General features: G+C 48.8%; 1 protein-coding gene across 6 annotated transcripts in view; it reads left to right on the top strand.

Moving 5' to 3' along the window:
- Nucleotides 1-22,187, top strand: part of CLEC16A (C-type lectin domain containing 16A) — a 231,838-nt gene that overhangs the window by 63,530 nt on the left and 146,121 nt on the right. For 5 of the 6 annotated variants that reach the window (XM_055562157.1, XM_055562154.1, XM_055562156.1 and 2 more), the window contains 3 exons: nucleotides 411-642; nucleotides 15,562-15,691; nucleotides 20,107-20,207. In XM_055562157.1, coding sequence (XP_055418132.1) covers nucleotides 411-642; nucleotides 15,562-15,691; nucleotides 20,107-20,207 — 463 coding nt within the window. The remainder of the gene's footprint in view (nucleotides 1-410; nucleotides 643-15,561; nucleotides 15,692-20,106; nucleotides 20,208-22,187) is intronic. The other variant, XM_055562155.1, reaches the window with a different exon arrangement.

Here is a 22,187-nt window from a genome sequence, read left to right on the forward strand (position 1 = left end):
GTGGGCAGTAAATAAATGGTAGCTCGTACTATTGTTTAGATTATTTAATAGTAATGATAATGTGAAGAGCTGACTCATTTGAAAAGACCCTGATGCTGGGGAAGATTGAGGGCAGGAGGAGAAGGGGGCGACAGAGGATGAGATGATTGGATGGCATCACCCACTCAATGGACATGGGTTTGGGTGGGAGTTGGTGATGGACAGGGAAGCCTGGTGTGCTGTGGTTCATGGGGTCGCAAAGAGTCAGGCACGACTGAGCAACTGAACTGAATAGCCGTAATGATCAACGAAGACATAGAATTTGCTGTATTGAAGGGAAATTCTTGGGGTGGAAACCCTCAGACAGCTCCATCGGAGCCGGTGAGACCCCACTGTTCAAATCTGTCCATTGTCTTGGTTCAACTTTCCAGGCCAAGCCGAGCATTCGGTGTTTCATTAAACCCACCGAGACGCTAGAGCGGTCCCTTGAGATGAACAAGCACAAGGGCAAGAGGCGGGTGCAAAAGAGACCCAACTACAAAAACGTTGGGGAGGAGGAAGACGAGGAGAAAGGGCCCGCCGAGGATGCCCAGGAAGACGCCGAGAAGGCTAAAGGTACAGAGGGTGGTTCAAAAGGCATCAAGACGAGTGGGGAGAATGAAGGTGAGTGCACGCGCCACCGCCAGCCTGCCCGCCAGGCCGTCCTGTGTCTGGCCCCCCGTGTGTGTCCCTGGGTGCGCCTGTCATTCCAGACACCTGTGCGCCTCACTCTACACTGCCCGGCCTTTGGCAACAGCTGTGGCCAGGCCCGTAGGAGCCTGGGCGGCCTGGGGTGAGGCCCTGCCCTCTTATCCCCTGCCCTGTGTCCCGTTTGTCAAAAGAGGGCATTTACTTTGTTATGAAGAGAATAAAATGGGCTAATGCACGTAACATGCCCAGAACAGTGCCTGGCCCATGTCATAAGTGTCTCCCACTATGATGATTTCATAACTTCCGTCATTATTATTGATAGTGTTGTCATCTTTATCATTATTGGTGTTCTTCCTTATAATCCTGATAACCCAGGATGATGATTTTTGACTGAAATCTTTATTGCCAGTGCACTGCAGGAAGAAAAATGGCCCAGGGCTGGTGAAATTAGATGCTTTTCATACGATTATGGTTTGGGAGGGAATCAAATGATCAAATGCAGCCCCCCAGATTCTTACACTAAGATTGTTTTCAAGCCCTCATCTGTTTAGAGTGAGGTGCGCTGGTGTTCGGTGCATTGGGGTCAGGAACAGAATCGTTTTGTCCTCTTCTCTGCCCTTGTCGAGGACGATTCTGGTTTACTTTTCGCCTCCCTCTTGTTTAGACACTAATGCCGCCATCTGGAGAGCATTGTCAGCCCCAGGGATGAAGCAAGTTTCAACTGTTGCTTGTGTCATGGGCCGGGCTCGCAGCCACACAGATGGGGTCTCTGGCTACGGCCCCGGGCGGTCAGGGTGGAGGAGGTGATGGGGTCAAGTGAGGTGGGAGCTCTGCTTGCCAGAGGGGAGCTTCCAGCACACCTCCTGGGACAGATCCGGGCTCTCCCCAGCTCCTGCCTGTGTTCTGCTCAGGCGTGGGGGGAGCATCTCCTGTGAGCCCTCCTCTGGGTCCTGGGCTCGCAGTGGCTCCTCTGCAGCCAGCTCGCTGGCCCATCAGCCTGGACTGTGCGAGTCCAGGTGTCCAAAGCTGGAAAATGGAGCCGCTCAGTAAATCAGTTGACTGGGAACTCATTTGTTTGGGGGAGTTTGCTGCGATTATGCAGCCAAAACCAGCCCCCATCCCCACCCCACTGGCCCCATTCTGATGATCTTGGCAGCTCTCTGCAAATGCCACGGTCATATTTCGATGAATATAACCTAAGTGTCTCCCTGCTGCCATCAGCCCTCTTCTTAGGCTGAGATCTCCAGCATGCTTTTTTTTCTGTCCAAAGTGTGCAGTAAGCATCTTGGTTTAGGAATTCCTTTCTGGTTCAGAAACCCTTTGCCAACAAATATCACTGTGGCGGGGAGGTGAGGGGTGGACACAAGGTAAGCCATACTTGTTTGCTTATTTGCATCATTTTTACTTTTTGGTCTAACTGGGGAGAAAATTATCTGCTGAAATTTTTGGTTTAGCTGTCCTGTAGCCACTCTGGGGAAAATGGACGACTGCACCCCATTTTGTACACTGTGTTCTAGTCAATTTTGTTTTGGAAAGATGCTACCTCTTTTTGTTCCAGTCCTTTTAAGGGCTGCTGTCTAACCAGGCTGGGGCTGTGACTAACCATGGTGTGGACAGGGGCAGGCTTGGCCTCAAACACACAATCCAGTGACTCAACTGGCAGCCTAGTCCTGGCGCAGCGGGGCTGCAGCGGCTCTGCAAGGCTGCCGTCCCCGCTCCCTGTTGGGATCCAGGGGGTGGGGGGTGGGGGGTGGTCTCCCTGGGTAGGGGGGAGCTCCCTGCAGGCTGAGCCTGCCCTGTGCAGGGGGCACAGGGAGACATGTTCACCAGCCTCCAGGACCCTGTTTTCCAGGTGGCTACTCGGCCAGGTTGTGTCAGGCAGGGCTCAGAGGAACGTCCTGAGAGACTTTGCTTGGATGTTTGATGCCAACTTCAGGGTCCAGGGGAGTGTGGTTCTCCATGGCCCCTCAGCTTTGTAATGCCCTCCTGTTTTCCTGGCCCAACTCATCGTAAATAAGCACAACTTTTGCAGGCCCATCCAGCAAAGAGACACCTAACTGGGCAGCAACAGGTGTATTCTGGGGCTCTTTGAATTGTTTATTTGACCTCTCAGTTATTCTCGTGTTTGAAGGTGTGGCCGCTGGGTGCTCTCTCCTTAGACTGTCTCTGTGTTTGGGTGAAACCACACAGCTGTTAATTCCTGTGACTTGGAAGGGTGTCAGGCGCATTTTCTCACTTGGTTTCAAGCCAGAGGATGGTGTCGATGGGTAGATGGGAGATGTGACTTACGGTCCTGTCTCACCAGCCAGACCTACGTGTGCCTTGGAGGGTGTCCCCAAGCTCTGGACTTCATTGTCCCCATCTGGAAATTGTGACTCTAGGAAGTATAAAGACTTTTTTTTTTTTTTTTTAAACATGAGGATGTTAGGATTCTTGTGGTTATAAGATTTAAATATTCAACTCAGACAAACTCAAGCAGAAAAGGCAATTATTGTTTGTCTAACTGGGAGGCCCAGGAGGGGCTGGACTCGGGTGCATAGATGACCATCAGCAACTCAGGGCCCACATCCTGCCAAGCCACCAAGTGGAAAGAGAGCTGCAACCGAAGCCTGGGAGCCGAGGCTTGCTGGTGCTGGTGGACCTGGCTTGCCCACCCTGCAGAGGGCTGGCTGGCACTGATTGGTCAGGCCAGTTGTGCATCTGCCCTACGTGATGCCCTCAGAAAGAAACACATTCATCAGAAGGAGGAGGTGTGGGTGCCGGGCTCGCAGAAACAGCAGGTGCTCTCTTAGAAAACCACACTATTTCTGCGTACTCCTCCGTTTCCCTCAGGCCAGCTGCTCCCTTCCTTCGTCTTTTCTTGTTTTCTTTTCCATTCCCTTCCTGTTTTGAGACGGGACCTGTGGCTGTTTTCTTCCCCCGGATACTTCTCTGTAACGTGGTGCTTCTCACATCGTCCCTGGAGCCGGTAAGCGTGTTGACAGCCTTGGACTTCTTGCGTAAAGAGATGCTGGCCCCAGTTCCCCCTGCATATCCCGTCATCCCCACTTCAGCAGTGAACTCTTTACTCAAAAAGGCGGCAGAAAGCATAGGAATAAAAAGGCATATGGTCACAAGTCACAAGTCTGCCATGACCTGATTTGAATGTGGCATCAACTTGTTTTATTTTTTCGACAGAGGCAGCACCCAGAGTTCACACCTCCTCCACTTTTAAGCCCAGACAAGGAAGTTGTGTGAAATGAATGTGCACCCCTGGACCCATCACTCCCATCCCCAGTTTGCAGAGAAATATGCTCTGCCTCAGGTCCCCAGTGATGGGCAACTCATTCTGAAACAAAACAAAAAAAACCAAATCACAGGACCTTTTAATTTTTAGAAATTGAGTGCTGAAAGGAAGACCAGGGTGCCCTGGTCCCTCTGGCCAGAGGAGTGTGCACCCAGATGCTCGTTCATGTCTTAGTCTAACCTTCAGTCTGAAACGACAGTCATTTCTTTTTGGATTCAGTTAAAGCAGTAACTTGGACATGAGTTTGGGTGAATTCCGGGAGTTGGTGATGGACAGGGAGGCCTGGCGTGCTGCGATTCATGGGGTCGCAAAGAGTCGGACACGGCTGAGCGACTGAACTGAACTGAAAGCAGTAACTTAATAAGTGGACCTGAGACAAGAGAATGAATTGTTTTAATTTCTTGGTTGAAAAATATGGGCAAATAGGCTTTTTGCCTGTAAGGAAAAGTAGCCATCAATTTCGTGGCCTGACCTTCAAAGATGACCCCTCTCTTGAATCCCTGTGAGGGCATGGAGGGAACAGAACAGTAGTGGCTGTGAACCTGCCAAGTTAGCTGGGAGTTAAGGAGTCCCAAGCTTGGCTTTATTTTTCTTCCCCCTTCTGAAGTCTCCACTGAAATGAAATTGAACCTTCTGGCCTCATTTTTGCAAAGCCAGAGCCAACCCCAGGCCTAGCAGGTTTCTGATGAGGGCAAGCCAGGGACTAGGTATCAGGCGGTTAAAGTCTGCATTCCAGACACCTATGACTCTGCCCCAGAGCCGCTGTGTGACGCTGGGCAAGTCATTGCCCGTTCTGTGCTTCTTTACCCACAGAGGGGCCTGCGCGATGCCAGCCCTCAGGTTGTCAGAAATGAGAACCTTTAGTGCTTCAGTGTTTAGCAGGTGACACATGAACACCGAATAGGAGCCCTGGCAAGACAGTGGAGCGAGAGCCCAAAGTGGGACTTGAGCTTGGTTGGGGGGACGTATGCTTGGTCACCCTGGCGAGTTTCTTTGGGTCCTATTTCTCTGTTAATTTCTATAATGAACAGTGAGGTGGTTGAGTATGTGTGTGCATGCGTGTGTGCGTCTGTGTGTTTCTGGAGCAGGGAGTGGGAGAGGGATGGGGAGGCTGAGCCACTGGGATACAGAGGTGTGGGGGCACCAGCTTTTCCAGTGGGCTTAACTAGTATAAGGAGAAGGATTGGAGGTCAGGTTAGACAAATCCTCTGGAAAGCAACTTCCCAGGGAGGAAAAAAAAATTCTGAATTCAATCTTGTACAATCCAGTGAAAAGTAATAAAAAAAGCAAAGGAAGGGGTACCACAGATACTCAGCATATACGCACTGTGTCATTGCCAGGCAGCGCTGGCCTCTTGGAATTCTGCTCCAAAGCCAGTCAACAGCATGCGGTCCTTCTCATATCTCCTAGGTGACCAGCAAGGGCATCCTCCCCTCCTCTCCATAACCTTCTTTCTAAGACCTTCTTATCATTCCCTGCCCCTCTTTTTATCATCTGGCCTCGCTGTGATGGCTGGAACATTGACCACAGAGGGCAACTGAGAAAATCCTTGCATTTGTCAAGTCAAAGACTGTTGGGAGGTCAGGCCTGCCATTTCCCTGAAAAGCACTTCATTTACCAAATATTAATCAGATTAGAATGCCCATCACCCTGGGAAGTTGATGAATTATGGCTGTTATTTAAAAAAAAAAAAATCCACAGTGACAGAGTACTGGGAAAGCTTAGGGATTTGGCTTGTCACATGAGGGGACGGAGGTTGACGTCCTTGGATCCTGAGAGTCTGCAGGCCTCTCCTGCTCATTCAGCGATTCGCACAACCATTACTGCCTTCCAGCCCCAGAACACTTCATCCTCCCAAAGCGAAACCCTACCCACTAAACATCTCCCTGTTCTCCCTCCCTCCTGCCCCTGACAGCCTCTACCCCACTTCCTGGCTGATGCATTTGACCACTCTAGGTGCCTCATATAAGTGGAATCAATATAGTGTTTGTCTTTTTGAGACTGGCTTCTTTCACTGAGCATCAGGTACCCGAGATTCATCCGTGTTATAACATGTGGCGGGATTTTCTTCCTTTTTAAGGCTGATGATATTTCATTTTTTGAATAGACTCCATTTGGCTTATCTTTTCTTTTTTAAATTTCTTTTTTTTTAATTGGATAATGATTAGTTTACAATATCGTGATGGTTTTGCCATACATCAGTATGAATCGGCTACAGGCACACTTGTGTCCCCTCCCTCCTGAGCCGACCTCCCGCCCCATCCCTCCAGGTTGTCACAGAGCATCGACCTTGGGTGTCCTGCATCATCCATCAAACTCCCAGCATTCTCCATGTTACATATGGTCATGTATGTGCTCCAGTGCTCTTCTCTCAAATCAGCCCTCCCTCTCCTTCTCTTACTGAGTCCAAAAGTCTGGTCTTTGTGTCTCCTTTGCTACCCTGCACATCAGTACCATCTTTCTAGATTCCATATATATGCGTTAGTATATGATATTTGTCTTTCTCTTTCTGCCTTCACTCAATGGTCACCTGGGTTGGTTGCACCTTTTGGCTGCTGTGAATATGGATATGCAGACACTATTTTGCTGAAGAGGTTTTTGTGGAAACAAAAGAGGCCAAGCAAGGTCCGGTTGGGGCTTGCCGAAGCTAGAGGAGCTGGACACTTAAGTTTTTGCTCCCAGCCTGGCAGCTTCACATCCTTCCACTCCCAGAGGCCCGAATCAGTTGTGTGAGGGGTCCTGCCACTGCCAGGCTGGATACTGGAGCCCCCAGGCTTGTGGGCCACGGTGCCTGGCACAGAAACTAATACCCCACAGATGCTGGTTTACACCGTGCAGGTAGTTTGGGAAGAGGAGCCCACCTCTTGACCCCTCCGTGTCTTGGTTTCCTTTCCATAAGCTGTAGAGGTTCCACTAGACCAGTGTTGGCCTGACTGTGGGATGTGGAGATGGCTTTGGGTGGGACAGAGAGAGAGGGCCTTGAAGACCACAGTGAGAGGTTTCTTGTCGGGATCTCAGCTCCGGGGGTGGGGTGGGGGAGCCTCGTGGTTGGTGTGTGCCTTTGACCTCCTCATGTTCTCCAGACACCCCTTTCCATGTGTACAATAGGCCTCGGGATTTTCTGTTTATTCATCATGTGTATATTTTTCACAGTTGCTCTCTATCAGTACTGGTTTTATGCTGATAGTAGTAATTCCTAAAAATGTTTTATTTGAAAATAATTTCAAGTTTATAAAAAGTGAAAAAAAAATAGTGTAAAGAACACTTGTTTAGCCACTTTCACATTTTAACATCTGATACCCCATTTGCTTTCCTATCTGTATTTTCTCTCCCTCTCCACACACTGTCTGTCTGTCTGTCTGTCTCTCTCTCTCTCTCACACACACACACACACACACACACACACTCCTTTCTTTCTGGATAGGTTGCATCCAGCACAGCCCTTCCATCCTAAACTCTTAGCCTGCGTTTGCTGAGTGCAGGGCATTCTCCACGGGGACCACCACACAGTTAGCACCCTTGTAATGGTTTCCTTCTGTCCAGGTTCCAGGTTCTCCATTGGCCTAATCACACCCTTTGTAGCATATTTCCTCCCTCCAGGGACAGAATCCAGTCCAGGGTCAGGTCGTACCTTGAATTACCACGTCCCTTTACCCTCCTTTACTCTGGATATTTTCACAGTCTGTCTTTCTCTTTTCCAACTTTGACAGTTTTGAAGAATACAGAATCTCCTCCACCTTTGTTTTAATAGAACGTTCCTCATTCTGTCTTGGATGTTTCTTTCTGATTAGGTTGAGGTTAAGCGTTCTTGGCTGGAGTCTGGCACAGCTGACATGTCCTTCCCAGGGTGTCACTTCTGGAAGCGCATGATGCCCTTTTGTCCTTCATGGGTGATGTTAATTCTTGCCAGCAGGTGAAGGTGTAGCCCAGCTTCTGCACTGTATCATTACTTTTTCTTTTAGGAGCTAATTTGCAATCCATGGGAAACACTTGGACATAATGCAGATATCCTGTGCCTCATTAAAATCTCCCCTTAGAACCTGCCTGCACACATCCCCTTCCTGTTGCTGGGGATGTAAATTGGTGCAACCACTATGGAAAATAGTATGAGTGTTCCTCTAAAATGTTAAAGTAGTGTTACCAGACGGACCAGCAATGCCACTCCTGGGCATGTATTCAGAAAAGACGAAAACTCGAATTGGAAAAAGATACAGGCATCCCAGTGTTCATAGCAGCACTATTTACAATAGCCAAGACATGGAAGCAGCCTAATTATCCATGGATAGATGAATGGATAAAGAAGGTGCGCTGTATATACACAGTGTAATATTACTCAGCCATAAACAAGAATGAAATAATGCCATTTGCAGCAACGTGGATGGACCTAGAGATTATCATACTAAGAGAAAGACAAATATCGTACAATAGCACTTGTATGTAGAATCTAAAAATACATATACAAATGAACTTACAAAACAGACTCACAGACAAAGAAAACAAACCTATGATTATGAAAGGGGAAAGTGGGGGAGGGATAAATTAGGAGTTTGGGATTAGTAGACACACATTACTGTATAAAATAGATAAGCAACAAGGACCTACTGCATAGCACAGGGAACTATATTACTATCTTGTAGTAACCTATACAAGAAGGAGAAGGCAGTGGCACCCCACTCCAGTACTCTTGCCTGGAAAATCCCATGGACCGAGGAGCCTGGTAGGCTGCAGTCCATGGGGTCGCAAAGAGTCAGACGCAACTGAGCGACTTCACTTTCACTTTTCAGTTTCATGCATTGGAGAAGGAAATGGCAACCCACTCCAGTGTTCTTGCCTGGAGAATCTGGGGTCGCACAGAGTCGGACACACCTGAAGCAACTTAGCAGTAGCAGCAGCAACCTATAATGGAAAAGAATCTGAAAAAGTATATGTATATGTTCGAGATACATATATGTATACTAATGAATCACCTTGCTGTACACCTGAGACTAACACAGTGTTGTCAGTGGATAGCACCCCATCAGCTGTAGCATCATTGCCGGTCCTTGCTGAGTCTTTATCAGGATCGCAGGAGAAGGCTGGTTTCCCAGTGTCAGCGCTTGGTACTCCACTGCAGGCGAGAGTCCTGCCTCCTTCCCATTCATTCGTTTATCTATCCATCCTTGGCACAGACTCACGGATTCCAGTTTTTTAGTGGTTTGTATTTCAGTACTGTATTTAATTAATTGGGTACTCAAATTGTCCCAGATTTGACCCTTGAGAACCCTTTCAAGCTGCCTGCTACATCTTTGTGATCTGTCCTCTTCCTTTTTTTTTTTTTTTTTAAACAGTTGTGACAGTTTGTATCATAACAAGGTATTCCAGGTTCATTTTCCACCAATTCTGCCCTTCCTCAGGGTTAATTTCTCTGGAAAGCCCTGTTCCCTTTTGGCGGTCAGTGACTGAATGGTTTTCAACAGGCCAAGATCTGGGCACCAGATGTGCTTGTGACTACGTGGGGTGTCTTGCTATTTGAACCCTTTGGTGAACAGAGCTAGGAAATACATGCAGGTATATATACAAAATGCATGTTACCAACATCTCCAATTCCAGTCAGTCCCAGGAGTGTTTTTTCTTGACTTGCCCCACTCGATTTGATGTCTCCTCCTTTACAGTGAGAGGCTGGCTTCTAATGACATCAAAACATTTACTATTTGCTCAATCCTATAACACATCTTTATGAAGCTTCAGAATTGTTCGATAAATGAAGAGTGCAGTTCCCTGCCCCCTCCCCCAAATACTTCACCTGTCCCTAAGCTGAAGGTATAGACTGTATCATAAACTATTTGGGTTTGTCTATCTTTCCTTTCTTTTCCCCCTTCAGGATAGATATGGTATTCATTTGAAATATATTTTATATTTTAGTCTTGCTCTCTCTTTTTTTTTAGTTAAAGGTTTGCCCTTCCCATTTTTATTGATTTAATTTATTTCTCTCTTTAAAAAAAAATAGTTTGGAACATTAACCAACTCAAAACTATGCAAAAGCGTTTGTTCAAGGAAATATCCTTTTTCCCACATACCTTCCATCCTGTTCCCCTCCCTCTTGTACATAACGAACTTATTGTTTTCTGGAATATCCTTCCTGTGTTTCTTTGTGTAAAAAGAAGCAGAGGTGTGCGTGCTTTATTGTTTTCCCTTCTTTCTTACACTCAGTAGTCCACCATATATGCTCTTTGGCCCTTGGCTGTCTCTGCGTAGCCCTGCCTCCGGAAATCGCTCCGTATCAGTTCACAGTGGCCTTCCTCATTCCTTTCACAGCTGTGCCATGTGTACCATGGTCTATTCAACCAGTCTTTATGCTCGGACATTTAGGTAGTTTCCAGTATTTTGCAATTACCAATAATGCTGTGGTGAATGCCCTTGTGCCTGTGCATTTTCATATCGTTGGAGGTGTGTCTTCCAAATAAATTCCTGCAAGTGAGATTGCTTAACTGAAGGATACAGAAGTGATTTAAAGTTTTCTTTGAAAATGTATTTAAGTAAAAAAAAAAAAAAAAGTGTGAGAGTTCGAATCAAATGATTAACAAGTAGTTCAACCAACGGAGACACGGCAGAAATAGTAAAAGCCAGGCCCATGACTGAAGTTTGAACAGAGCTAGACTAGGACTTCCCCGGGGGCTCAAGTGGTAAAGAATCTGCCTGCCAGTGCAGGAGATGTAGGAGACTTGCGCTTGATCCCTGGGCTGGGAAGATCCCCTGGAGGAAGAAATGGCAACCCACTCCAGTATTTTTGCCTAGGAAATCCCATGGACCGAGGAGCCCGGCGGACTGCAGTCCACGGGGTCACAAAGAGTCAGACACAACCGAGCATGCATGCACAGTGCACAGAGGACTAGGGTAGAGCTTCAGTCCCTTTAACCTCTAAAACAGAAACCTGGTGGGGTAAGTGGGGGCTCCTGGTATAATAACTGAGGTTCAGATGGAGCTCCCTGGGAATTCATCATCAGCACGTGGAATCAGAGAAAACCTGTCCACGTGAGCCCACTGGTCTGCTTGCCCTGGTGGCGGCAGCATGGTGCACGTGCCCTGGGAGGGGAGTGAGGCCACACCAAGGCAGGCATGATGTCAGCAGGGAGATGGGGCAATGGAGGCCCAGAAGGCTGTGCAGAACCATGCCGGACATCCTGATGCGGCATAAAGAGGGGTGCCCTTTGAGCTTCCATCACCAAGGCCAGATCCTCGTCAGCATCCACTTTTGAAGATGGCTGTAGGATCCATTTTGGAACAGTGAGACTCTGGCGAGACCCTCTCCTCTAAAACCTGTTAGCCACTCCTCTCAGGCCCACCTAGCACTTTGCATACAGTTTCCAGGAGCTGGCAGACCTGGGTAAGGATCACCGGTTTCAAGAGTTTAAAGGACAAGGAAAGACCTGCTTGGCATTGGAAGAACTGTTGTATATTTTAACTAGAAAACTACGTGAAGCAGCTCATCCTACACTTATGCCTGTTGGAGGAGCTGTTTGTCGGGGGGGGCGGCGTGGGCGGTATGGGGGTGCAGCTGTAAGAACCGGGGTGACACAGCCAAGGTTTGGAAGCCTCGTCGTGTGTGGAGAGGCCCTTATGGGCCTGATTCTGCACCAGGAGTGACCTGGGAAGTAGGAGGGGGGCAGACTTGGCTTCTAGTGCAGATTTTCCAGCTGTGTGAAGAGTTACTATCAAACTTCCCTGGTTAAGATGCTGCACATCCACTGAAGGGAGCATGAGTTCGATCCCTGGTCAGGGAAGTTCCGCACACGGCATGGTGCAGCCAAAAAAAAAAAAAAAAGGAGTCATTCTACTTCTGGGTTTCTGTTTCCTCATATTCAGTCTCTAGGACCAAACTAGTGGTTTTCAGGCCATTTTGTGGGAAGCTGCAGAATTCCCGAAAGGAGCTTCAGGGGCCTCTGTGGAGGGCATGAGTGGACCTGTGGTCAGAGATATTTGGGCACGCACCCAGCCTGTCCCTGAAACAGCTCTGTGCTCATCTCTTAGCCTTGGGAAATTGTTCAGAATCAGTGTGCACTTGCTAACACAGTTTGGTGAGCACTAGGCTGACTTATCTTCAGTCTCACCTCTGCTCCAGAACTCTCAAGAGTGTCCAGGGAGATTAAAAAACCACAAAGGAACAACTACATCACAGCAGATGGAGGCACTAGGGCTTGGCCCTGTAACCCTGGGGAGTCCTCGGAGCTGAGTTCCTGCTGTGTCAGCCCAGCAGACCAGGAGGAAGGATGGGAAGCAGGTCAAAGGGTCACAGGGCAGATGCCAGAGGCTGGCACCATTGTCTCACTTGGTAGTCTTCAGATGACATGTCTCAACAGTAAACACATACGTAATTCAACATGCATCTCCCATATATATATATATATATATATATATATATATATACGTTTATTATGGACTATACATATTTGTATTAATGTGCAAATGTTATGTACATCATAACATGAAAAAAAATAGATTTTTTAAAAGATAATAGTTAAAAATAAGGAGGTTTTGCCTAGCAAATCATCTTGCATACCCACTGGGATATCTGCACCCCACTTGGGAGGAGATGAGAGTTGTTGGGAGGCCCTGAAGGAGGCTAGTGGAGGGAGTATGGGAGGAAGGAAGCAAATGGTGCTTCTCAGATGGCAGTGCCTCCTGCCCTCTGCCGTGGCTGTGGGCTGCATGCACTGTGGTTTATTCAGTAGCTCTTGGTGAATTGACTCAGTGGTTTTGTCTTAAATTTAGCTTCATCCTAAGCAGTAGCATCCACAAAACAGACTTTCTGTGCAGTTAGGATTTTGTTCTAATACGTGTTAAACACAGACTGTGCAAACACATGGCACTTAAAACTGGTGTGTCAGCCCCCACGCCAGTGATGGGGCTGACCCCGTGGGGGACTCTGATCTGTGTTGTCTGACTTCAGACCACGCTGGGACGGAGGGGCCTGGTGAGAGCAAGCCCTTTCCCCCAGGTCCAGGCCCGTGGTTGGCGTGGGGGATGCAGCCCTCCCAGCCAGAGGACAGTCGCAAGCCCAGTCACCTTAACAGTCCCAGAAGGGAGGCCAGGATGCAGCCCACCCCCATCAGGACGCTGCACACACATGGATCGCAGGTTGGAGGTGCTCTACACATCACAGCTGCTGAGCGTCATTGCCAGCCCTGCCTGGCCCTAGGCAGACCCGTCAGACATGATCCACTCCAGGGATTTGTATTGAGCATTTGCCTTATGCCAGGCCGTGGACTAGACACTGCAGTTCTGGTGGAGGACAAGATGGATACGGCAGCTCCTCTCATGGAGCCCACATCCTAGGGTGGGGAAGGCGGACAGGAAACAAGCAAACCAGTAGAGAATGTAAAATCCAGGTGCAGGTTTCTCCCGAAATCTGAAAGTAGAGACCTTTAGTGAGAGAAGTGTAAAGCCAGGATGCAGTTCCCTTAGCACACACCTTGCTAACAGATGCCCAGAGTAGATGGACACAAGGCACCAGCACGGCTCACAGCTACGGCAGCTCGACGCTGAGGTGCTAACTACCTCTGCTTCCCAGGAAGGCGTTTGGCGGGGCCGCTTCCACGCTCGGGGCGCACGCTGCCTCTGCAATGACTGCTGCAACACCAGCGCTAAGTGCTCTTTCTGTTTTTCCCCTATTTTTGTAAAAGGGAAAGTCCTTTTCAGGTTTCTTTTGGTTAGAAAAAACAGGTACTAATACAGGTCTTTCCATAAAAGCCAAGTGGCCTAAAAGCAAAACTTTAAAAAGTGAGGATACCTGTAGTTATAAATACCATAAAGTAAAATCAAGAAGAGCGGGGAGGGGACATCTCTATGGAAGAATTCCAAGTAGTTTATGTAGCTGCCCTCCCTTAAGGAGACAGAACATAGCTCTGTAATCCTCAAGTGTGAGCTGCGCTTAATGACTTGCTTCCGAAGGGTGTGGGATGCAAAGAGGAGAAAAAGTCCCTCTCCAGTGGAGGACCCTGACCAGCTTTCCCTTGTCCGAGTGATGCAGATGAACATCCCACGTCATAAGTCATGTTGTTAGGCTGTGCCCTTGATAGGATATGATGAGACAGCACTTCCTTTCTGTGGTCTTCCTCCCAGAAACCCATAATCCCAGTCTAATAATAGGAAGAATGTTGCTGAAACCCAGGTTGAGGGGCGTCCTAAAAATTCCCAACCAGACTCCTCAATCCATAAGGTCATCCGGAGGAAGGGAGGTCTGAGGCACTGTTTCAGCCAAGAGGAGCCTAAGATGTGACAGCTGGATATAACATGGTTATCCAGGCTGGGGTCCTGGAACTGAAAAAGGATATTGGGGAGAAACGAGGGAAATCTGAATGAAGTATGGAGTTGAATTCATAGTAACTTGGAGAGGTAGAGGGAAAACCGATGGGGAGGGTGTCTGAGAAGACATCCCTGAGATGGCGACATTCGAGTTGAGCCTCGAGTGACGTGATTGAGTGGTACCTGGGGAGGGAAGACTGGGGTGAGAATGTTCCAGGCAGAGTAAGCAGCCGTGTAAAGACCCCAGGGCAGAAGCAAAGCCGTGCGGGCCCAAGGCGAGTGACAGGAAGCGCAGGACAGCTGGTGGGGCAGAGAGGGCCCGGGGGTGCAGTCAGTGGTGGTCAAGGGCCGGGCTGTGCGTGGCCTTGATACCGTGGACGGCATTTGGATTTTGTTATGAGCGTGATGGGAAGGCTGAAAGGGACCTGGGCTAATTTCTGCTTAAAATCACTTGGTTCTGTGTGGACAACAAATTGGGGTTGGGGATGGGGGCGGTGGGCGCAAGATAAGCAGTGGGAGGCTCTTGCTTGGGTCAGGGGAGATGACGGCAGAGCCCGGGTGCTCACCTGTCCTTCCTGAGAAGATACACAGGTTCACCTTTCGTCATCCTTTCCCCTCACCGTATTTCCTGAAGATGGGGGGCAGCCCTTGAGCTCTGGGTTCTAAGAACTAAGTGTTTGATGGTCCACACCAGCTTGTCAAGGAGCTCTATTATAACAGGGACAGCTCACGACACAGCCACCATCCACCTCGAACTCAGGACACTTTCCTTCCTTGGTTCAAACCTTTTTCTGAAGATGAAAATGTACACGGTGCTCAAGTCGGGTGCTATGAAAGTTGCCCCTATTTAACTGGGAAAAATAAAGCGAGGTGCCTCTGGAAGCTGTAAGTGGGAAAATAAAACAAAGGCTTTGGGCATGGCAGAGCCCATGCTACAGTGTAAACAGGTTTGGAATATCTTTAGTGGATTTGGTTATGTTTTATTAACCGCATGTCATTTCTTCCACGCTCCTCAATTCCTCTGGGAAGGAAGTGTGGTATCAATAAAGGAGAATAGATAACTGTTGAAGTAAATCATGGCAATCTGGGCTTTCCTGTCAAGATGAGACGCCGTTTCTTGACATTGCCAAGCTGAAAGGAGAGGGGGGTGCGGGCCCCGTCTTACTGCTCCCCGGCGTGGGTGTTGCGGGGGCTGCTGTCGCCACCGTCGAGTGTTTGCTGGGTGTTTGCAGAGCGGTCTGCTGGTCTCCATCTGGAGCACAAGCATGTCTGTGAAACTCGATCCGGGGCCGCGCGGGCTCATCCTGGTGTCTGTCTGCTTCCAGAGATAGAGATGGTGATCATGGAGCGCAGCAAGCTCCCGGAGCTGGCCGCCAGCGCCTCCGTGCAGGAGCAGAACACCACAGACGAGGAGAAGAGCGCCGCCACTGGCCTGGACAGTGTCCAGTGGAGCAGGTAGCTACCGGGCCGGGCGGAGGGCTGCCCCCGAGCCAGCCTTCAGCTGCTGCTTGGTGTCTGGGATGAGGTGGTGGAGGGAAGTGCCCTGGCCGGGTGCCCACGGAGGGTAAGCCAGGCCTCGTCCCGCCACCCTGGTAGCCTCTTCTGCTTCCCAGCCAAGCCATCCTGCTGCTCCCCGCCCTGGCCTCCAGAGGTGCCGCTCCTCTTGAGAGACCACAGGGACGGAGCTGGCCCTCAAGGCCGTGGTACTCACCCTTTGGGATGAATGACTGAGGCACGACACCACCATTCTAGGCACTTCAGTGCTGGTCCTAACAGGGTGTGGCCTTGTTCGTCGGGCCACTCCTGGCTGTGCCCTGCTGCCCCCAGGAAGGATGCCCTTGGGGGCTTCCCCCAGGAGGGATGCCCTTGGGGGCTGCCCCTAGGAAGGATCCCCTTGGGGGCAGCATTTGGATTTTATGATCTCATTCACTCACTGCCGCCATGCTCACCACTATCTGTAGGGCCTGCCCTGGTGACTCAACGGAACTGTCTAATGCTGCTGTCCACCTTCGACTTCTTGCCTGATGGCTCATTTCTATGGCTGCCCAAACTATTACACTATGCAACCTTCCAGACGCCAGCTTTCTTGCAGCCTGGCTGGAGCACCACCCCTTCCAGAAGGAATCGGGTGGACGGCTGCTGCCAAAGTTGCAGCGAACTGTTAGAGGGCTTCTCCATCTCAGTGTTATTTCCTTATCAAATGCCTGCAGTAATCTCCAAATCATGTGTCAGTGGTAGTGAATGCACAGCAATGTGGTTTCTCTGTCAGCCTGCAAGGCATTCACTTCCTAAACTCTCATGGTGGATGAAATACAAACACACATACTCATCCTATTTATTAATCCAACTTAAAGTGAAGTCTTGAAGCACACCAGTCTTTTCCTGCAGGTCTTGTTTATCTCTTTGTTTGACATGTGTTTCAGTTATCCAGCAGAAAAGATTAATTTTTTTATCAGATGCACAGGGGAGCCATTTTTAGTTTTGATTAAATAAAAATCTTTGCAGCACAGTGTGGGTTATCAGTTGTACTGCCAAAGAAAGAAAGTGAAAGAGAAGTCGCTCAGTCATGTCCGACTCCTTGCGACCCCATGGGCTGTAGCCTACCAGGCTCCTCTGTCCATGGGATTTTCCAGGCAATAATCCTGGAGTGGATTGCCATTTCCTTCTCCAGGGGATCTTCCCAACCCAGGGATCGAACCCAGGTCTCCCGCATTGTAGACAGACGCTTTACCATCTGAGCCACCAGGGAAGTCTGGTGTACTGCCAAGGACCTTTCTAATTTTGTTTTGTGGCCAAAAAAAAAAAAGTAACACTGGGAGCTCTGAAAATTAAGGGAATCATTCTAAACACAGAAAGGGAGGGGAAGACAACCTTTAGGTGCTTGGCTCAGCTTTAATTAGAATACAAATCATTAAAAAACTGAAAATAGCTTGTCATGAGGGATGTGCACCTGCTTAACACATCATTGCATGCTCAGTTGCTCAGTAGTGTCTGACTCTTTGTGAGCCGGTAGACTGTATCTGACTCTTTGCGAACTGGTGGACTGTAGCCCGCCAAGCTCCTCTGTTCATGGGATTTCCCAGGCAAGAATAATGGAGTGGGTTGCCATTCCCTTCTCCAGGGGATCTCCCCGACTGAGGGATTGAACCTGCATCTCCTGCATTGGCAGGCAGATTCTTTACCACTGAGCCGCCAGGGAAGCCCGGTCAGTTTCTTAGGATCTAATAAATGGAAACAGCATGTATTTTGCATAGTGTGATAATACTGTAGCTTTCCTAAAGGAGAAAAAACACTTGTGTACTGTCAAAAAGTCAACAGACCAAAATGTTATGTTTGAGTATTGGAGTTGAGACTTCTTTTTTTCCCCTGAATCTTAGTGAAGAGAGGGGTTTTCTTCAAGTTGATTGAGATTGTTTTTTAACTTATGGTGACTTTGGCATCTTCTGCCACATTGTTCATAGCGGAAGCTGATCCTGTGTCCTGAGCTGAGCCACATGCAGACCTGCAGCCCTGAGAAACTTTGAGCAAGAGCTGTGCTCAGCTCTGAGACTGGGCGCCAAGGAGAGACTGGCCCCTGTGGAGAGCTGCCATGGCCTTTGCAAAGGTGTTGTGTTGTTGGTTGTTAGACACACCCCTCAGTCCCCCACCCTCTCACCTCCTGGCACTGAGCTGGGAGGAGGGCATGAAGGACGAGGGAGGGGACAGTTCTCCTTGACATGAACTGGACCTTGACATTGGTCCACTTTCCGTAGAAACAACATAGAGCAAAGTGGAACTGTCCTCATATTCCCCACACACGGTGGGCTATCTCTGCGTTCATGGTGAAATACAGAACTAAGAAACCGGAAACCACTCAGAACCTTCTGTCTTTAAAAAAAAAAAAAGAAACTTAAAATTTAAAAAGTTAATAGACATTTAGAAAATGTAAAAAACCTTGAAAAGTATAAAGGAGGAAAAAAAGGTCTTCATAATTCAAAAGCAGCTGTTACTAGCATTTTGGTGATTTCTTGCCAGTTTTCAATGCCAGTATAGTGGAAATTCTGCCCTGTTTCCCCCCAGTAGCTTATACGATACTATGTCTATTATTTTTGTTTTTGGTTTTCTCTAATATCAAACCCCAAGTATCTTTTTCACTCTATTGTACTCTTAGTAAACACAATTCTAATGGCTTCATAATACTTTGTCTCATAAAAGATGGTTCATTCACGCAGCCCTCCCTCTGCTACTGGGCATTTGGTTATTTGTATTATTCCCAAATGAAAATACAGTCCAAATTCCAAGCAGCTGGTTTGCAAAAAAAAAAAGTGTTTTTTAATACTTTATCCTGCTCTTAAGTTTGGAAGTGTTATTGCTGGGGGCTGAGAGAAAAACAGATCCACACATGGCAGAACTATTCACACATCAGAATGGTGATGGCTGATCTGGGGCGGGGGAGGGTCTGGGGCTCCAGAGAAATAGAACTTGAAAGTAAATGTTCCTTAAAAGTTTCTTCCTTTAATTTCTGTGTATTACATGTTTATTTGAAATGTTACGACAAGTGCATTTCACTGCTTTTCTGAATTTTTCAATATATTTTGAATCAGTGATATCCTTGTGGAGTTCAGAAGTCAAAACAGTATAAAAAGTTATGCAGCGAATAGGTCTCTGTGTTTCTCTGCTGCACCTTCTCACTCCCCCTAGTCCGCAGTGCTGACCATGGCTTATGTCCTTCGAGGGGTTAAGTGTGCCCTTTGTCACTCATTGAGTGTCTCTGCTCTCTTGGCTTCAAGCTGGCATCTGGGGGCAGCCGCAGACAGTCATGGGGTCAGAGCCTTCTGCCAACAGACCAAATCTGTGCACATTCTATTATCCTCTTGTTGAAGTCTTTCCAGGCCAGGCCCTTCAGCCAGAAGGGCAGCATTCAGGCTGTATTGTTTATGTATTTGTAGCTGCTCAATAGATCTCACCCACAAAGCATCAGAGGCGATGCCTCCTATCGATCCCTTCTAACCAGGGAAGGTCGGCCCAAGAAACTGCCGGGTCAGGACCTGCCAAAGCAAGATCATGGAGAAGTGCCTGTGGAATCCTCAAAAGAGAAGTGCAGCAGCAGCTCGCGTGTCTGAGCACTTTTCACCTGAGCCTGGGCCTGTGTTAATGCCGCTCTGTTGTCATTTCACTTGAACCCCTACTGTAAACCCTGGAGGGGTTCCTTCCCCATCTCACAGATGGGGGATTGTAATTTACCCAAGGGTTTGCAGCTAAGAAGAGGCAGAGTCAGCATTTGAACCTCAGCAGTCTGGCTCAAGGGTTCACAGTCTAAAATGATCCAGATTTATTGGTACCTTGTCTGCTATTGTGAGTCTATCACGTTGCCCTGTTTGCCTCATTTTCTTGTCGCTCTTTGAAGTACTGCTGTGGTGTGCCCGTGCTCTGTCTGCCCACTGGCTTGGGAGTGCCACAAGACCACACTTCTCCCCAGTGTCTGGGACAGCGGGTGGACCATTGTTGAGTAATTGGTTGGTTAGCTGTTCCTTAGTCAGTTTCCCCAGACATGACAGCTTCCTGGGGCAGAGCCTGCCTGTCGATCACCTCTGTGTCCTCCGTGCCTGGGGCTGAACTGGGCACATGGTGGCCGTGCTGGTGCGTGCTCAGTTGTGTCCAACTCTTTAGGACCCCAGGGACTGTAGCCGGCAGGGTCCCCTGTTCATGGGATTCTCCAACCCAGGGGTCGAACTTGTGTCTCCTGTGTTGGCAGGTGGGTTCTTTACCACCAAGCCACCTGGGAAGCCCATGCTGCTGGTTGGAGGAGGCAGGGGGCTGGGCGCCGTGAAGGGCAAAGGCAGCTGGCATCCTGTGTGCAGGTGAGGCTCATGTGCGCCCCTCTCTTCCAGACCCTTCCTGGATATGGTGTACCACGCCCTGGACAGCCCGGACGACGACTACCACGCGCTCTTCGTGCTCTGCCTGCTGTACGCAATGTCTCACAACAAAGGTAAGCCACTCAGCTTGTCTGCCTTCAGGGGAAAGGACAGCTGCTTTCCTTGAAGAATTTCCTTTCTGGTTTTGGCAGACTCCCACAGAACCTCCCTACAGCCTTGTTAGAGCTTCTCAGGTGATTTTCTGCACACTGAAGCCACAGGACTCGGTTACTCAGGCAACACGGGGGCGGGTGGCGGGTGGTGGAGAGGGAGATTCAAGCGTTGACCGTCCAGCGCAGCATGACTGTGTTCACACTGTGGTTTGCTCTCGACCCCTCGGTCTACAACTGACTTAAGCTTCTGACCTCTTTCCTAACATCAGAACAAGAATCAGTCAAAGTGCAATCTTGGTTTTGCTATTTATAATAGTCAGTGCACCATTCTGGGTTCAGAGCTAAAATAGACTCTGAGTGGATTGTGTGGAAGTGTAGGTTTCCTTTCTGAAGAAAGGTGTGGTTCTCTGGCTTCCCCTGTTGAGGCTGAGCGGTCAGGATCAGCCTCTCGCGGAGCTGACGGTTTTAATTAGGATCCATTCATTCACTTCCTCTCTGAGAACAGCCGCTGGTTGTGTACCACCTGGCTTGACACGAACGAGTTCTGAACCCACCACATCAGAAGCTCTTTGAAGGAGAAACCAAGAGTATTCCTTCTGGCCCCTGCCAAGCACAGGGCTTGGCATAGCTGAGACCTTGCATCAAGGTCTAATGTTTTAGTAGGTTTTTCAAAAGCTTGTTGGGAGGTAGTTAAAGGTGGGTTTTACTGCGATGGTCTATGGTGGGAGTCATTTAGAAAGCACTTAACAAAACAGAGTATGTATTTATTCTGAAATAATTGATGATGATAAGTTGTATGCGTGCTTACTGCGTGGCTTCAGTTGTGTCCGATTCTTTGCAACCCCATGGACTGTACCCTGCCAAGCTCCTCTGTCCATGGGATTATCCCAGCAAGAATACTGGAGTGGGTTGCCATTTCCTACTCCAGGGGATCTTCCTGACCCAGGGATCGAACCCGTGTCTCCTATGGCTCCTGTATTAGCAGGCAGATCCTTTACCACTGAGCCACCTGGGAAGCCCTTGATAAGTAAGTTGATTAGTGGCAAAAGAAGATACAGTGAAAAATGCCCCCTTTCCCACATTTGTGCTCCACCTCTTATTCAAAGGCCATTTGTGTTAACGGTTTCTTGTGTCTTTTTAAAGATACTTGTGCAAGCCCAAGTACCAAGTGTATACAATTTTATTTTGATGGGTTCCCTACCCTCAACATGAATGGAGGTTCATTCCTTATTATGGTCTGTTCTGTACCTAGAACTGCCTCATGCTTTTTAATCCTATGTCTGTGCCATCGTTTGTTCTGCCGTCCCTTATTGAATGACACTGAGACCATTGCCAGGCTTTTCCTACTCAAGATGGAACCAGCCGTGGTGGCCCTTCTCCTGTATAAGTCACTGTGCTCATGTGCAACTGCTTACATCTAGTCTGAAGTGTTAGTCGCTCAGTCGTGTCCTACTCTTTGCGACCCCATGGACTTTAGCCCACCAGCCTCCTCTGTCCGTGGAATTCTCCAGACAAGAATACTGGAGTGGGTAGCCATTCCCTTCTGCAGAGGGTCTTCCTGACCCAGGGATCGAACCCAGGTCTCCTGCATTGCAGGCAGACTCTTTACCATCTGAGCCATCAGGGAAGCCCAAAAGAAGCATGGCAGGCTCCCTCTGATGTCTCCCTCCACAGTCCAGTTGATTCCCTTGGCTTCTTCGATCCCTTCCAGCTCTGGCTCAGTCCCTGGCACACGGGAAGCCTCAGTTCCTGGGAATAAACAGAGCTCCAAGCCTGACCCATGGAGTCCGTCCCACCTGTGGATCACCTGCCATCTGTGCCCACTTCCCCCCAGCTTTGCACTCCAACCTCCTGCCCCTCACATGCTGGAGGCTTTGACCTGGGTGATTGAGCACCACCTTGAAATGTCTGTTTATGCCACACTCGTCACCCATAAATATA

The sequence above is a fragment of the Bubalus kerabau genome, chromosome 23 (genome assembly GCF_029407905.1).
Source record: "Bubalus kerabau isolate K-KA32 ecotype Philippines breed swamp buffalo chromosome 23, PCC_UOA_SB_1v2, whole genome shotgun sequence".
NCBI classification, from domain to species: Eukaryota; Metazoa; Chordata; class Mammalia; order Artiodactyla; family Bovidae; genus Bubalus; species Bubalus kerabau.